The following is an 18,273-nucleotide window of genomic DNA, read 5'->3' as shown; positions in this document are numbered from 1 at the left end:
ATTTGAACATTTTAGAAAAGACTTCATCTATCAATGATGTGTACTGCCTATTAAGTCAGCTTAGTATGCTGTACTCAAAAAACAAATTTCACCTGAAATCCTGAGCTGACATGACAGAAAAGAATCCACCTATTCTGTGTCTTTACCAAAAGCTCTACAAGACTTCCCTTTTCAAATCTTCTTGTTAGCCTCCTTAGCAAGTAGCCACTATGAATCAGAAATATTAAAAGCCATCTGAAAGGCTAAGAAGAATCTCTTACTGCTGAAGAGCTAACTGTTAGTTTTACCTTCAATCACCATAAAACATACAGTATGAAAGATAACTAACACACTATAACATAATTTTCATCTTGGAATAAAAACGTAAATTTCGCCTTCATTTATTTGTTGTATTTATGCAAAGCACTATATACATCCCCACTGCTGCTAGGATGGCTCAATAGTGTACGACAGGCTCAGTATTTCCAGCTTCAGTAAGTCTGGTTAGGATGGAGTCTATTTTCATCATAACAACATGTGTGGTGCTGTGTTATGGATTTATGCTAATCATAAATCTAATTAATGCTTTTTTTTTTTTTTTTTTTTTTTTTTTTTTTTTTTTTTTTACTGTTACTGAGCAGTGCTTGCACTGCATTAAGCATTTGGGGAATTTTTTTTTTTTGCCCTCCTTCAACCCACTGTCCCCCACCTCTCTTATCTGTGTAGGCTGAGAGTACATAAGAAGCTGGGAGGGGACACAATGAAGACGATGAATCCAAACCAACCAAAGGGATATTTCATAGAACATGATATGCTGAGCAAGCAAACATCAGGAGAAAGACGATGACTCAACATTGCTGGTTTTGTCGTTTGTCTTCTCAAGGAACTGTTACCTACTTTGCAGAAAGTGAGTAAGCATCTGTCTCCCCATGGGGCATTAAATAAATATTTTGCTTTGCTTGCACTTACAGCTTTGATTCACATGTTAAACTGCCTTTACTTCAAACCACAACTTCTCTTCCTGTTGTCCTGCTGTGAGGAGTTGGGGCTGTAAGTAAGCAGCTGAGTGGGTCTTTTGCTGCTAGATCAGGTCAATCTAACACGTTAGGAAGAAAAGCTGAAAGAAGCTTTGTCTCCCCAAGTTTCTCCGTCACTTCCTGCTGTGTGTACATAACATATGCAAGAAGTCACCAAACAGCTCAAATTCCTGTCCTGAGATTCAGAGATGTAAACTGATTAAAAGGTTAGTCTACCTTTCAATTTAACACATTAGATGAAACAGTCATAGCTAACTTAGTACTACTTCTTTTGCTCAGTGTTACTTTCTCTGAAGAGTTCAGTTGCCCAAGACTGTTGTGGATGCCCCATCCCTGGAGGCATGCAAGGCCAGGCTGGATGTGGCTCTGGGCAGCCTGGTCTGGTGGTTGGCAAACTTGCACATAGCGGGGCACCTGAAACTAGATGATCGTTGCGGTCCTTTTCAATCCAGGTCATTCTATGATTCTGTGAGATGTCAGTCTCACTGGCCTGTTCAGTAGTATATTGGATGGTAAAAATGTAAATACTAGGAAAGATAATTGCACTTCAAGCTCAAACTTTAGGCCTGGGTAGATAAGAACAAGCAAGAAAACTTGTCCACTCAAGGTGCAACACTGTTTTAATATAGCACCCAAGTCGCTGAGAACATGCCTAAGAGCCAGATCTTGACTTGAAAATGGTAAACATCAAGTTTACTATTTCAGCACTGGCAGAGAAACACTCACTCTGTAAAAGGAACTTGCCTGAGAAGAACTCTTAAACTCTTAAGGAGTTTTTTTTTTTTTTTTAACAGAAGAATAATAAAAGTGGTTTTAAAGGATTTCAGAAAACTAAGATATTTAAGACAAGATTTGGCATTAGAATCCAAGAGTAGGTTCAGTAAAGCATCAGTTGCACAACAGGCACTTAAGCTTATGAATAAATAAACTTGGCCAGCCAATTACAGTTTCAGATCGTCATATAACAGCACCTGACATTCAGAAATTTCCAGCTGAAGAACTCTTCCACCTACAGAGGAATTCCCAAAGAGATACAACCAGAGAAAATGGGGGGCAGGGGTGGTGGGAAGGGGAGGAACAAAATAAAACCAAAAAAAACTCGAGAAGGAAGAATAAACAGCTCGTTGCCAGTCTTCCCCAAACCTATCTATCAAACAGAAAGGCTTAATTTACCCCGGAAGGAGTGACTGTGGAGTTGGCGTTGGGCCATTTAGGGCATACAAGTTGATGCTGCTGATCCCACTGCTCCCCATGCTGCCAGAACTCTGGGCAGACTGAGCACTGCGGTCTTGGTAATTCAGTGGAAGGCTCTGAGGTCTGGCATAGTAATAGGGAGTCGAGTGAGCATCCCGTGGCAAAGCTTGAGCAAAAAGTGTGGCATAACTTGACACCTGAAAAGTGATTTGGAAAAAAGGAAAGAGATGTGAATGGTCATAAGTCATGTCTTAATTGCACTGCAACAGTCAAGAATACAAAAAAGAACTGAAGATTATGATTATGCAAACAAAATAATTTTGTTACAATTAAGACAAAAGAGCAAGTCCCTGACTGTAAGGGAAAGTCCCTCTAGAAATACAGCTTATTTTTGCCTGTGAATTGTCATTAGCTATAGCTGCAAAAAAACTTTGGTGCTAACAAAGCTGCAATCAAAGAAGGAATTTTCTTCTTATTATTCCATTTCAAACTTACTTGCACATGAACAGACATTACACCACAAAACAGAAAGCAAAGTCAGAAGTCAGGCTACAAATGATAAATAGCTCATAATTTATAAAAATGCAAATACTTGTGCGCAAGACTGAAAGAACAAATACATTTGACACAACCACACATACAACCTTGTTTCCAGAAGTGTTCATTATGTCTGAATAGCAACTCTGTGACATCTCAACTAAACAACATAAATTTACTGTTTCTAGAAACTAATAATGTCTCCTCACTTACCTTGTTAGATTGTTTACGTGGGTCTTCACTGAGGCTAAGCAGGAGGTAGAGTATTGACCATTTATTTTTCAAAATGCCCTTTCAAAAACAAAAACAAACAAAAAAACAAGTTGGTCATAACTCTCAATAGTTTTTTTTGTGTTTCTTTTTTAAGTCATCCAGTCACTTTACTACCCAAATACGATTAACCTTGAGTAAACCAGGAATGTGCAACGTGGATTCTGTAACAGTATTATATGAACTTTCTCCACTGTGTTAAAATCATGAACTCTCTCACCTGCCCTAAAATCAGCAAGTATATTCAATTTAAAACTCATAGCTACTAAGAAAGACAATTATACAGAGTTGAACTTCTGCTGGCATTCTTACATACTTCACCATTTAAAACACCTTGGACTCGTAACTAACACCAAAAGTAAAGACAACAAACTTCTAGTATGACTGTTAACAAACAGCATTTTCTTCAAAGGTTGTTTCAGCAAAGAAGTTTTTTCTCCACTTTCCTCTTCACCTTTCTTAAGGACAGCTTCAAAAGTTTGAAGCTGAAATAAAAATTAGGGCAATTTGACTGTTATACAGAAAAATAGCAGGCCCAGCACTGCTAGCTGGGTAACGAGAGGAATTGTCCTGCTCTGCACAGCCTCACCTTGAGGTACTGGGTGCACATTTAGGCATCACAGTACAAGAAAGATAAAACTATTAGAGAACATCCAAAGAAAGGGGCAACAAAGAAGAAAAGGGTCTGTAGGGCAAGGTGTGTGAGGAGCAGCTGAGGCCCCTGGGCGTGCTCAGCGCAGAGTAGAGGAGCTGAGGGGAGGCCTGATGGCGGCTGCAGCTCCTCACAGGGAGCAGAGGGGCAGCGCTGAGCTCTGCTCTCTGTGACAGCGACAGGGCCCGAGGGAACGGCATGGAGCTGTCAGGGGAGGGGCAGCTGGGGGTGAGGGAAAGGGGCTGCACCACAGGGCGGTGGGCATGGAACAGGATGCCCAGGGCTGTGGGCACGGCCCCAAGCATTCAAGGTGTATTTGGACAATGCTCGCAGACACAGGGTTTGAATGTTGGGTGCTCCTGTGTGGAGCTAGGAGTTTTATTTGAGGATCCTTGTGTATCCCTTCCAGTTTAGGATATTCTACGATTCATTTGTTTTTGTGGAAAGATGCAAAACAAAAAACCCACAAAATGTACAAACGACAACTGGAAGTCTTATTTTATTAAGGCTCAGGATATTCTATTGTGCTGAACATTCAGTCTTTCTGAAGAAACCAGAACAGATTAGCAGTAGTCATTTTTTCACCTCCCTAGGCTAAATTTCTCTCCTCACATCTTTCCCTCCTTTAATTCAATATCCATTGTTCTCAACCATGGGCTTTCTATATGGCAACATTTTGTCAGGAAAACAAGACAGTATTCTCTGACGAACGCTGGTTTTAGCACAGCCATCAAATTCAGCAAGCCCTTAAGCTTTAACAGCAAAGATCTGGAGTATTTAAAAACTCAGAAGCACGAGGATTGTTTAAATCTGAGATTAACTAAAAAAGTAGAAACTTACAAAGCACTGCCATAAAATGAGAAAATTCTTCAATTTTATATACTAAAAAAGTAAACACTTCTATTTTTACAGTGTTAATTTCTTCCTATAAAATATCTTTTTTAAAACTGTACTCAAAAACTGTAACCTTTATTCTCTTCAAATTTAAAATGTTTAATTAAAAGCAAACTGCTGATATTTTCATATATAAATACATATCTAATTAAGATATACACACAAGTTTGTAATTTTTGAACTTTTCACAAAGATTACACAATGGTTGAGGTAGGAGAAGACCTCTGACGATCATCTATTTCAATACCTCTGCTCAAAAGCAAGACTATGTACTGCAGACTACCCAGAGCTGAGCCTAGTCAGGTGTTGAATTCATTTCCAAGAACAGAAATTCCACACCTTTCCTTGGCAACCTGATCCAGTGTTCAATCTTCCTCTCAGTTAAAAAAAATAAATAAATAAAAGGAAAATAAAGAAGTTAATGATCTGAGCACTATCCAAAAACAACTCTGTAAGATCAAAAGAATTTGAGTGTGCTTTCAGTTTCTTCACATCTTCATTACACTACCTGTGAACCGAGCTTTCTGTAGAGTTCTGAAAACAAAGCAGCATCTGCTTCCCTTCTTTGTCGCACAACTGAAAGAGATAAATATAGATTAAAAGAACTAGAACAAGAATAATAGTCATTTCAGAAACTATCTATTTTTTGGTAAATGGGAAAACATAACCAAGAAAGCATAACGATGCTTAACTGTTTTGCATTACTTACTCAGACTTCGGAGGTTTTTTTCACATTATCTGCATTCCTACCCTTGAAAGTTCTTGCAGGGGATATGACCCAATGTAAGTAGTAACTGTTTCTCTTACGGCAACAAAGACATTTTCTAAAGATATATATTAAAAAAAAAAAAGCCCTTTTAAAATTGAGCGCGCCTTTTTGTAGGGTTTGGGAATTAGAACATAATTGAAAGCAGATATGGGTTAAGAGCACTATAAAGCAACTTATTAAAACTATCATTTCTTTCTTGCTTTCACTGCCTAATAAAGAAATAAAGTAGCAATGCCACTTGTTCCAAGTTAAGAAGAATTTCAAGGTCACAGAACTTCAATATATAAAGGAAAGTAAGTTTTGATCCCTGTCTGTTATGTAACAGAAATCTTTGCTAAAAGGAGTATTTTTAAGCTTAAAGATATCTTCAGAAAGCCAACTTTACACCAGAAAGAGTCATGTATAAAAAAGGCAAGGCAAACACTAAAGAAATATTAATCATAAAACAGTTGCTGCTAAACAACAGAAATGCTAATTAGTATTAAAAGGCATTACCATGTACTTTTTTTTTTTTTTAATCAATTAAGTCACCTATCACATAATAACTCCAAAATAAATGCAAAGTTGGGAGATATATCCAGTCAGTTATTCCACGACCACTAAAATCAACCTACAAGCTGAAGTTGGAATGGAATGAAGATGGAAATAATCAGCTTCACTGGGGCAACAAGCCCCAGCAGAACAAGCGTATACACTGCGGTGCTGTCTAGTACTGGCCAAAAGATACAGAAACTCAACATGCAGGAAGTGTATACTGTAGAATACAGGGTTTTACAGCTGTATCTAGAGAAATTCTGATGAGCTTATTTGTCTGTAAGTAAGTAGCGGAAGCCGCGCATTAGCAAAAAAATACACAGGTACTTCAAAAGATTACAATCACAGGCTTCAGTTATTCTAATTCAATCATCCTGACCAAATGTTCAAAATTCCTGAGCACAAATAGAAGCTTTAATTTAATCAGTAACTGCTCCTGAACATCCTACTGTAGAGCTGAAAGCATTACTTGGCCTTATAAGAATGCCTCACGCTCCAATGGGATTAAGAGCTCAACACTTGATTCAGAGCAGCTCAGAGCAGAGTGGAATGTAACTGCAATAACTTACTGTCACAGTCTAATGTTTTGGCTTTGAGAAGGTTGTTGTAAATAAACTTCTTGGAAAACAAAAGGCAAGAAGTATCAGGTATGTTGCACGAATAGTGATTCCATCCATCCCCAGGATGATCATTCATTAAGATTCACATACTTGCTCATGAAGTTAATTGTGACAAAGTATACCTCAAAAGCATTGGTCTTCCAAAAAGAAGTATGAATTTATGAAGTCAGAATAACATTAAAATGAAAGAAAAGTAATGTAAATTGCTTTTTATTTCTGTGGTGGCTAAGATGGAAAGTCAATGGCTTGTACAAAAGCAAGGGAAATTTAAACTAAACATCTGAACTCAGAAGGAGCAACTAGGGAATTCATAGAATTGCCATCACAAGATTTTCAGGGGCAGGCAATAACAACAGTAATCAGCATTAGGTAAGTGAGGCAGAACATTTCCACTTTCAGAGGAATAAACAGAGACGCACGTACGTTCTTTCTTGATTTTCTCTGCCACGAGAAATTCATCCCGTTCAACAGTAGGAGCGAAGTTGCTTCCAATAACTCTCACTGCATACTGGAACTGTTGGGCTGCATCAGCTGAAAAAAAAAAAGGGAAACCCACTCAATTAAGCAGACTGCTAAAGTACTGTTAAAAGAAAAAGAAAAAAGCAAAAAAATTAAAGGCACAAGATTATATAGCTGTGAATGAACTTGGCATAAAGTACTCAGCTTAGATCAGATACTGTTATATTATGTTCTTCGGATACATTTCTAACCAGAGGGCAGTGAAGTCCAGCTTACTCTGGGGGAGATTAACAATAGTTCAAATACACCTGTATACACTCTGCAAATTAAGCATATGCAATTAAATACTTCCTATGCTGTGCTGGTTGAAGAGACACTTAGGCCTGCTCAGCTATTAGACTTAAGGAGGCTCTGCAGCACCCTACAGCCTGAAAAGCTGTGTAGGACTTGCCACAGTCACACAATTCAGCCTGCATACAGAAAACACTGCTGTGATTGTTCCTAAGGAAAATAACGTTTAGAAATTAACTTTTATATCCACCTCCACTATTCTCTCTTATCACCCTTTAAATTAAAAAATAATAACATTAAAACAATTCCCTGAGGACTCCATGAGAGGACTGGCAGAACAAACTTGCAAATAACCTTGCCTGAAGGGGTTCAGAATGCAGCATAAGCTCAGCAGTAAAGCATTCTCTTTGGTCTGCCAGCACAGCTTTAGCAATATCAGACACCACCTCTTGCCCAGACTGCAGCCGGAGAGCATGAATGAACAGATGTGGAGGATGGAGGATCTGAGAAATTTCTGAAGAGAACTACAAGGAATAATAGCACAAGCTGGCAGTACTGCAGCTGAATAATTGAGGTGTTTCGGAAGATACAACTTAAAATAGAACTCTACAGAAAAAAAAAGACATAACCTTAGTAGATGTACAGACTTCCTATATATTTACGATCCCGCAGTATATCACAAAACGTATACCTTACCACTTTTGTTTTCCCTTCAAGTTTACAGCAACTAGCAATGCACAGGTTTCCCTTGAAAGCAATGATGTACTTACTGTGTTTATAGAACTTTCTTCCCCTCTCCTCCCCAAGAAAATTTTAAAAAGAAAAAAAAAAAGTCAGCATTTCAAAAAGGTTAAAATGCTATGTTTCCTCTCTGCTGTCCCCTATGATTTTACAGTTTAAGGTCAAACTCAAATGAACATACAACTGAGTTTACTATCTTCAGTCATCTGCTGCAGGGATTACAAAATCCAGTAGAGATATATACAGTCTCCAAAGGCTCTCTGGAATTTTATTTCTTCATCAGAACTGACTCAGGATGACAGCTACGCAGAACTGTAAGGCGTTTTTTTTTTTTGTTGTTGCTCTTATTTGGTTGTGCACACCTGTGTGAGAGACTGATATCAGAACTGGGACTTACCTCCTAGCTAATGGAAGAAAAATCTTCTACTTGGCTATTTACATGTTTTCCAATCTCCCTCTGACACTAGAATTTAAGACTACCTGTGCTTCTAGTTTTGTGTTGCAATGGAATATTGATGACGAGAGAAGCAGAAATATGTGTGAAGATCTCCAGACTGAAGTTTTGGAGATTTAAACTTAAGTCCTCAGGCTAATAAAAACACAATAGATATGCTATCAACAGTAAGTAGCAGGGTTTGGTTTTTTTTTCTGTAATAGGAAAGCTTTAACAAAGCTCATAAATAACCTCATAAATAACCTTCTATGTCAACATTAGCGATAGCAAAACTAGTTAAAGCACAGAAACCTAGCCAAGTTTTTCCATACTGTCCTAACAAGGCATCTGAGAAAGGTCTCAGGTCAAAAACCTACAATTCCATTAAGGAATGCTGCAGATTAACAGTGCTACATGACTAACAGTATGGTTCAAAGAAATCCACTCTTTATGCCATAAAGTGGCTTGGGTTGGAAGGGACCTCAAGGATCATCAAGCTTCAACCCCTCCACCACAAGCAGGGCCACCAACCTCCACATTTAACACTGCACCACATTTAATACTAATACACATACAGATTTGCACTGGAAATTCAAAAGTACCACAGTAAGACTTTTTACATTTTAATTTACACAGATTTTCTCGTCTGCTTCATACAGAGTCCAAATTGTTGAACACATCGCTAAGGAAGGCTCCTCAGCAACAGATTATTTCTTATGAGTGTGTAACATAACTTTACCTGTAGTGCTTAAATGTAATTTAATTCAGATATCTGTCAATGGAATAAAGAATCACGTCATTTACAACTAATAGATGTATTTAATTGCCTCAAAGATCATTAAGATGGCAGGCAAGTGTAAAATACATAGCTGTGTGTCAATATGTGTACACACTTTCCCATCAGAAAGTGATTCAGTATGACTCTCTCACCCCAGAGCAGAGCAAGCTATCAATAATTCAATATCTACCATCTACCCAACCATTTATACTTTCCTACAAACAACACAGGATTCAAGATGAATTACAGCCAAAGGCAGATGACATGTTAAAGTCACAGAAAGTACAAGTGCAGCACGGAGAAGCAATGCATAAGAAGAATTTGGTGGAGAAACAGCACAAGATGAAATTCAAAGGAAGTGTTCATGAAAAAGGAAGATAACTTGGCCATTATATTTCCAAGGAACCAGTAGCTCAGACGAAACTGCAATTCAGAACGCATGCTAAAACTCCAGAACAATTATTTTTAAAAGAAGTTAAATAAATCAGACAGTAGTTACTTTCTTGAAGAAAGCAAACTCTCTCCACTAGTGATTCTTCTAGCCAGCTGTCTCTTCCCACTCAACACTTCTTAAAGTCATTGTGAAACAGTGACACTCTAAATCACAAGCAATGTTCCACATGTGGTTCTGAATGACTACTGTTGGAAACTACTCAAACACAACCATTGTAATCTAAGACATGCTCAAGAAAAAATGCTCACTAGAAAGGAGTCTGTATGCAACATGCCAGTGCTTGTGGGAGGAGGCTGTGCTGTAAGAGCCCACAGTCTTGTGCCCTGGTAAAGGAAGAGGATGACACATCTTTTTGTAGGAAGAACACAAGGGCTGGTGTGAGGTTAGTGGATGTAGAAACACCTGAGTATGATCTTGAGGGCATTAGAGCTACTGCCACTCAAAAGAAGGCCCAGCTCAGGTGCATTTATACTGCATGCAGCATGGATAACAAACAGGAGGAGCTGGAGATCACTGGGCGGTTGGAAAACTATGATACAGTTGCCATCATGGAAACACGGTGGAATGACTCACACAGCTGGAGTGCTGTGACTGATGGCTACTGACTTTTCAAAAGCAACAGGCAAAGCAGGAAAGGCAGTGGTGTAGCCCTCTGTGTTAAGAAAGAATGCAAATGCATGGAAATTAATGATAGTGATTATAGGGTTGAGAGCTTATGGGTCAGAATAAAAGCAAAGGCAAATAAGACTGACATTATCAGTCTGCTACAGGCCTCCCAACCAGGATGAAGAGGTAGATAAGATACTTCATAAACAGTTGGGTGAGGTCTTGAGGTCTCTTCCCCTTGTTCTTGTGGGGGACTTCAACTTCCCAGACAGCTGCTAGACTTATGATACAGCAGATAGAGAACAGTCCCAAAGGTTCCTAGAGTGCATGGAAGATAACTTCCTGACATAGCTGGTGAAGGAGCCAGCAAGGGGAAGCAAAATCCTGGACCTGCTGTTTGTTAACACAGAAGGTCTTGTGGGGGTTGTAAAAGTTGGAGACCATCAAGAGCAAAGAGATAGTGAAATGATAGATTTTTCAATCCTTGTTGAACCACAGAGGGGAGTCAGCAGAACTGCTGCCATGGACTTCCAGAGAACAGACTTTGGTCTCCTTCAGACCATGGTTTAGAGAGCCCCTTGGGAGGTAGCTCTGGAAGGCATAGGAGCTCAGGAAGGCTAGAAACTTTAGACACTTTAAAGAAGTGTCATGGTTTTATGATTTGTTACCAGTATACCACATCATAATATCATGTAGTGCATTGGGAGTTAGAGTTAACGCTGCAGTTCCAGGAACCTGTCCCAGAAGAGAAGAACTATATCTCCCAGAGGACCAGTTGCTGCTCTGTTAACATTTCCATCCAGAGGGAAAGATAAAAAAAGCTGTTTGCAGATCACGAGACTCCCCTTCTTTTTGACCATCTGACTCATCTCTGGTGCAGGTGCCATATCACATCAGCTTACTTAGAGTAAGGCCTTCAGCTTTTCAGATTCATCTAATTTTATTCATTAGCTCCAATTGTAATTATATTGTACCATAGCATGTTATTTTGCATGCCATTAACTTATTTAGTAAATCAGTTTGTTGTTCCTCAGAGCATTGCTTCTGTTTTGTTTTTAGGCCCATCTCTCTACCCATTTTCCCCTTTCCTGGGGCATGGGTCCATGGTTCCCCTCCCCTTCTCCACAATTAGTCACAGAACCAGGCTGAACCAGTCCATAAACCACTGACAGGAAGTTTATTTTAAAAGAGCAGGAGCTGACCACCCCCAATTAACAGAAGATGAGCTGATGGGAAAGGAGACCAGTCTGGCTGAACAGAGGCCTTTAGCTGGAACTCAGGAACAAAAGGAAAGTTTATAGTCCTTGGAAGATGAGGCAAGCTACTTGTAATCCTCATAAGTATGTAGCGAAGCTGTGCGGGGAGAAAATTAGAAAAGCCAAAGCCCAGCTAGGACTGAACTTAGTCACTAAGCTGAAAGACAACAATAAACATTTCTATAAACATACCAACAGTAAGAGGAGGGCAAGAGAGAATCTCCACCCCTTACCGGATGCAGAGAGCAACACGGTGACAGAGGATCAGGATTAGGCTGAGGTACTTAATGCCTTCTTTGCCTCAGTCTTTAATAGCAAGACTTGTTACTCCCTGGGAACACAGCCCCTTGCGCTGGTAGACAGGGATGGGGAACAGAATAGACCCTGCATAATCCATGGTGAGATGAGGCTGGATGGGTTGTACTGTGGAGTGTTGAGGGAGCTGGCACATGCGGTTGCAAAGCCACTCTCCAAAATTCTTCGGCAATCACGGCTAACCAGGGATGTCCCAGACTGGAGACTGGCAAACGCAACTCTCATCTTCAAAAAGGGCCAGAAAGATGATCCTGATAGCTACAGACCTATCAGACTCACCTCGGTGCTAGGGAAGGTTATAGAACAGATAATCTCAGGAGCCATCATGGATTAATTAAAGGTCAACCAGGGGATCAGGCCCAGTAAGCATGTGTTTATGAATGGTAGATTCTGTTTGACAAACCTGATTTCATTCTATGACAAGGTGACCCACTTAGTGGATGAAGGTAAGGCTGCTGATGTGGTCTACCTGGACTTCAGGAAGGCCTTTGACACTGCCCCCCACAGCATCCTCGTGGAGAAGCTGGCTGCCCACGGTTTGGATGGGCACATGCTCTGCTGGATGAAACACTGGCTAGATGGCCGGGCCCAAAGAGTGCTGGTCACTGGAATTAAATCCAATTGGCAGCCGGTCACAAGAGGCATCTTCTAGGGCCCCATACTGGGGCCGCCCCTATTCAGCTTCTTTATCAGTGATCTTGATGAGGGGATTGAGTGCACCCTCAGTAAATATGCACCAAGCTGGGAGGGAGTGTTGATCTGCTGAAGGGAGAAAGGCACTACATGGAGACCTGGATAGGCTGAATCGATAGCCAAGGTTAACTGTATGAGTTATAGGGGCGGGGACCAAGTGTCAGGTCCTGAATTTTGATCACAACAACCCCAGACAACCCTACAGGCTTGGGGAGGAGTGGCTGGAAAGCTGCCTGACAGAAAGGGATCTTGGTGTACTGATGGTCAGCCGGCTGAATATGAGCCAGCAGTGTGCCCAGGTGGCCAAGAGGCCCAATGGCACCCTGGCTTGTATCAGGAATGGTGTAGTGAGCAGGTCTAGGGAAGTCATCCTGCCCCTGGAGTCGGTACTGGTGAGGCCTCACCTCGAGTGCTGTGTTCAGTTTTGGGCACCTCAGTACAGAAAGTACATTGAGGCGCTGGAGCAGGTCCAAAGAAGGGCAACAAGGCTGCTGAAGGGCTTTGAGAATATGCCCTATGAGGAGAGGCTGAAGGAACTGGGGCTGTTCAGCCTGGGAAAAAGAAGGCTGAGGGGAGACCTTATTGCTCTCTTCAAAAACCTGAAAGGTAATTGTGATGAGAGTGGAAATTGGTCTCTTGTCACCAGTTATAGGATGAAGGGAAATGGCATGAAGTTGCACCAGAGTAAGTTTAGGTTGGATATCGGGAAACACATCTTTACAGAAAGGGTTGTGAAGCACTGGAATAGGCTCCCCTGGGAGGTGGTTGAGTCACCATCCCTGGATGTGTTTGAAAACCGTTTGGATGTGGTGCTCAGGGACATGATTTAACAAAGGGTTGTTAGAGTTAGGGTAGTATGGTTAGGTTGTGGTTGGACTTGATGACCTTTAAGGTCTTGTCCAACCCAGCAATTCTATCATTCTATGATCAAAGCTGTAAAACTTAACTGCCACATTCAGCAGTTACTTACTTATGCATTTTAGCTGTATGAAAGTTATATCAGTATGAATTACTATCAGAAAAAAAACAAAATAGTTACATTAATATTATGCCATACAGAATCACTAAGCAGCTTAGGTTGGAACTGACCTTAAAGGTCATCATGCTCAAATCCCTGTTGTGGGAAGGGCTGCCACCCACTAGATCACGCCGATAAACAGAAAAAAACTGATAAGCTAAAATGCCAGTGTAGAATGCCATCACTGTTCCTAGTTTAAGCTAGTTATGTGTAACAAAAAAAAAAATTATCAAATGTAAAAACATTCTCTTAATGTTAATTTTAAACATTTAAAGTATATTTTTAATTAGCAGTCCTTCTAGTTATCCACATCCCTCTCATACAAAAGGAGGAACAGAAACAATTGCAGAAACAGATTTGAGAAGACTTACCAGTGAACATGGGCAGACAGTCTGCCTGGAATTCCTTGCTATGTATGACTTTTTTCTAAATGATCAACTTGTATTTGCTTCTGTTATTGCATGCATTTCCATCTCCATCTCAATTTTTTAAGGAACTCTGTGTTCTCTCTCCCATGAAAATTAAACATTTATGCCAATAGATCAGAGCTTAAATAATAAAAATGCAACAAGAAAACCCTCTGAGATTATACATACTAAATTAAGACCATAGAGCAGTCTTTAGATAGCAAACTGCTGCCTAAAGACTCAAATACCACCTTCCAGAGCAGGCTCACCTCCAGAAACACTAAAGGAATCTGGCATATAAAAATCTTTTTATGATTCAAAACCAAATAGACATAGCCTGACTAGGAACTACAGTACTGTTTGATGTACTCAGAACTCTTACAGCTGTCATGCTAGTATAACAGTGTACAAAGTAGGACTGCCCAAGACTTCCCAGAGGTTTTTGAAAGATAGCCAAGACCATGAAGCTTTGTCAGGAGCATTAAATTCACACTCGCAGAGCAGCATGCAACCTTGTTTAACTGCTGGAGTCCCCAAGCAGGGATAACTGAAAACTGAATACCTCAGTTTGCCCAAAAACAATCACAAGCCCTACGCAGGAAACTCTCATCCCTTGGAAACAAAGGAAGCTATCCATATAGCAAATGATCTCAGAAACAGACAGAGAGAGAAGGCAGATCTGCCACTGGGAACTTCTCGTGGTCACACTGCATTCTAATACAAATCCACTTCAACATGGATTTTCAATGAGTGGGCCTCACAGGACATCACACAGCCTCACCTCGAGTACTGGGTGCAGTTTTGGGCACCACAGTGCAAAAAGGACATACAGCTATTAGAGAGCGTCCAAAGGGGGGCTGAAAAGGTGGGGAAGGGTCTGTAGGGCAAAGTGTGTGAGGAGCAGCTGAGGCCCCTGGGCGTGCTCAGTGCAAAGCAGAGGAGCTGAGGGGAGGCCTGATGGTGGCTGCAGCTCCTCACAGGGAGCGGAGGGGCAGCGCTGAGCTCTGCTCTGTGTGACAGCGACAGGGCCCGAGGGAACGGCATGGAGCTGTCAGGGGAGGGGCAGCTGGGGGTTAGGGAAAGGGGCTGCACCACAGGGCGGTGGGCATGGAACAGGATGCCCAGGGCTGTGGGCACAGCCCCCAGTGCCGGAGTGTGAGAAGCACTGGGATACCACTCTCAGACACAGGGTTTGAATGCAGGGCGGTGCTGTGTGGAGCCAGGAACTGTACTTGATGACACTTGTGAGCTCCTTCCAACTAGGAATATTGGGACACTATGGTCACAGGCAGGAGCTAGAGAACGTCCAGCAGATAAGGGACTCAGACTTGTTGAAGGCTTCAAGCACAGCACTGCAGGCTGCACGCATGGATGTCATCACCCACATCAGCTACAGCACACTCCCACAGACGTTATATGAATGGAATCCTTCAGCTCCTGCTGATGCCATGGCTTCCGCGTGAACGTAACAGCAAACAAGCACTGAAAACAAGCACAGCCAAACAGATGAAGCCCTCTGAAGTACAGAGAGGTCCAGGGAATGCACAAGTAGGAAAATCCATTAGATCATCTTGACTCTTTTTTGTTATTAGTCTACAACATTTTACCTAATTACTTTGATAACTTGTTTTTCATTTGAGTGCTTATTCTAGCAGGGTACCAAAAGCTAGAATTTCAAGCCAAGTTCAAAGCAAGATAACTACACAAGTGCATAAAGATGATTGTCTGCACTTAGCTTTTGCTTCTTGTTACTGGTTTATTTTTATTTATTTATTTTTAAAATTTCTTATTGGAATTTGAATTTCAATCTCCTAAGTAGCTAAGTCTCTTTTCCTATGCTGAAAGTTATTCAGAATTAAAAGCTTGGAGAACAACAAGAAGCTACTGGTTGTTCCCCTGCTACCAGGGCACATGCATGATACTCCAACATAGAGGATACTGGCAGCAACACAGCTCCCTTATTGTCTCAATTTGTCCCTTGGTCCCAGGAAAGAAAAGGAGACTCAGGGGAAAGGCACAAGAGAAAAAAAAAAAAAGAATTTGAACATCTTTCATGACTTGGATTTCTTCCACAGGGACTTTGTATTACAGTCTCCCAAAACTGTCTACCAATAGCTGGGCTGATGGCCAGCTAACAGACAACAGTTCACTGTTCCCTGTGAAACTTTATGTCAGAAGTGCTTGGGTCTCTTGTACCATGAGAATAAAGAGCAGGTAAGGATGGTCTGTCTATCTGCCAGACACAAAGAACTATAGCAATAGTAAACATAGCAGAAAGGCCACACAATTTTTAGTCAATATTTTAATAAATCCTTCAGTAGGAACTAAAGGAGTCAAGCAAATCCTCAGATAAGTGAGCAGACACAGTGGACTTGCAAGTGGCACAAAGCAGCCTACCATGATTTTGGACAGAATTTCCTTTTTCTTCATCAAGTACACAAGACATCTTAAGTGTGTGAGTAGAACCCAAGCACACTGGAATAGATTCAACACTTCTTTTTAATAATACATGTATTCTCTTCCATGCTTTCTGCAAGTAATGGTTGCAAATAAAATTAACACTCTTGACAGAAGACAAGGAAATGCGTAGGAACTAAGGCTTCATCCAAAGTCAGTGGAAGCATCCTACCTTTTCCCAATACTCACAGCATAAGTGGTAAGCATAGAGCTTTATGCTCTCATGCCCTATGTGTCATAGGCCTAAATAAGATACTCAACATCAAGAAACAATTCTAGATTAAGTTTAGGTTGCAGTTCCTCTCAAAACTAAGGAAAAGTCATTAGGAAAACAGGACCCAGCAACACAGTATCAATAGCATAGGAATAACGGCTTCAAAGATAGCTCTTCTATCCCAATAAATTAAAAATAACATAGTCTTAGGTAGAATTAACACAACTTCAGATATTAGGCAGTGAAATGCTACAAGTGCCCTTGCACGTGAACATATACACTAATTGGAGAGTAAAACATTTTCCTAAAGAAAAATGAAAAAAACAGCTTTTAAGTAAAAGCTATTATAGTATCTTTGAATGGAAGGCTGCTGTGAAATACCTTTTCATATATAACCAGACTAAAATAAATGTGATTACATAAAAGCACAAGAGGCGTTACACAGCTTGTAAGCTAACATTGACTCAAAGGAGGCTGGGGAAGAGTAGGAGCTGAGAAAAGCTTCACACCAGAAATTCCTGACACTGAATTCTTACAGAGTGGCAATTCTGGAAATGGGAATTTACGGTTTTGGAGATTCAAACACACAATGCTGAGGGTAACTGAATGCAGATCTCTAAAAGCACGGAGGGGGGAGAGAGAGGATACACCTAGACTTCATCTCTTATTTTCTGTACTTCAAGGAGCAGGAATTCAGTCAGTTCAAAGTTGTTCACTGCTGTCACGCAAACACCTCAAGGTAACCTGGGGTGACTTTCCAGGAGACAGTGGCACGAAAGAGGAAAAGAGCATACTGGACTTCACAGCTTCACAGGGGAAGAAGCCGTCACCCCACACGTGGAAAAGGCGACCACGAAAGCTTGGCCACGAATCGGGAGCAGCGCTCACAAAGAGAGCAACTCTTAAGAGCAAAAAAGCTTTCCGCCTCCCCGCCACAGAGAGCGGAGCCATCCATCGCCTGGGCTGCACCACGCACAACTTACGCAAGCGGCCGAGGTTCTCTCCCGCCTCACCAACCAACACAGCGGCCCCGAGCTGAGGCCGGAGACGAGACAGCGGAACGCGGCCCCGGCGGCCACCCCCGCCCTGACGGTCCCAGCGACCCGGAGCTGGGGAAAGCCGTTACCTTCGCTCTTGCCCAGGATGCGGCAGCAGAGGTTCTGCAGCAGAACGTTGGGGGATTTTTGGTCCGGGGTCGCCATCGCCGCCCAAGAGGACGGAAAGGCGGGGCGGTGGCGAGCGGCGGCAGGCAAAGAGGCAGGCGGAGAGGCGGCGCCGGCCGCCCCGTACAAGCAGCCGGCTGCACGCTGGGCCGCTGCCTACGGCGCCATTTTAACAGAACCGCCGAAAGCCGCAGCGGCGTCCGCTCCGCACCCACAATGCCCCGCGCGGGGGGCGGCATCGCTGCGCGCTGCTCCCAACTCCCTCCGCCGCCGAGCCGCCATGCCGGGGTTCCGACGGTCCGCCGTTCCGGGCGTGCTCCGGGTCCTCGTAGAAAGAACAAGTGGCACATGTGGCAGTGGCAGTGGGTTGGAATTAGGTTATCATTAAGGTCCCTTCCACTTAAAATCGTCCTGTGATTCTCTGAAAGAAACATGCTATTACAGCGTGACTGATGTGTGTGTCTTCAAGCAGAAGTACGATTACTAATTTAAACTTGTCAAT

The 18,273-nt window shown here is 41.8% G+C and overlaps 1 protein-coding gene across 3 annotated transcripts in view; it reads right to left on the bottom strand.

The window, feature by feature from the left end:
* Positions 1-18,017, bottom strand: part of TUBGCP3 (tubulin gamma complex component 3) — a 46,272-nt gene extending 28,255 nt beyond the window's left edge. For 2 of the 3 annotated variants that reach the window (XM_010728538.4, XM_085215350.1), the window contains exons 1-5: positions 17,735-18,016; positions 6,910-7,017; positions 5,072-5,139; positions 2,961-3,038; positions 2,190-2,407 (exon numbers count right to left, since the gene is read on the bottom strand). In XM_010728538.4, the coding sequence (XP_010726840.1) occupies positions 2,190-2,407; positions 2,961-3,038; positions 5,072-5,139; positions 6,910-7,017; positions 17,735-17,810 (548 nt within the window). In that variant the 5' untranslated portion in view covers positions 17,811-18,016. Of the gene's footprint in view, positions 1-2,189; positions 2,408-2,960; positions 3,039-5,071; positions 5,140-6,909; positions 7,018-17,734 lie in introns of all 3 variants that reach the window. The other variant, XM_085215358.1, reaches the window with a different exon arrangement.
* Between the last annotated feature and the right edge of the window lie 256 nt (positions 18,018-18,273).

The sequence above is a fragment of the Meleagris gallopavo genome, chromosome 1 (genome assembly GCF_905368555.1).
Source record: "Meleagris gallopavo chromosome 1, MGAL_WU_HG_1.1, whole genome shotgun sequence".
NCBI lineage: Eukaryota > Metazoa > Chordata > Aves > Galliformes > Phasianidae > Meleagris > Meleagris gallopavo.
This window is presented reverse-complemented; position numbering and strand designations above follow the sequence as displayed.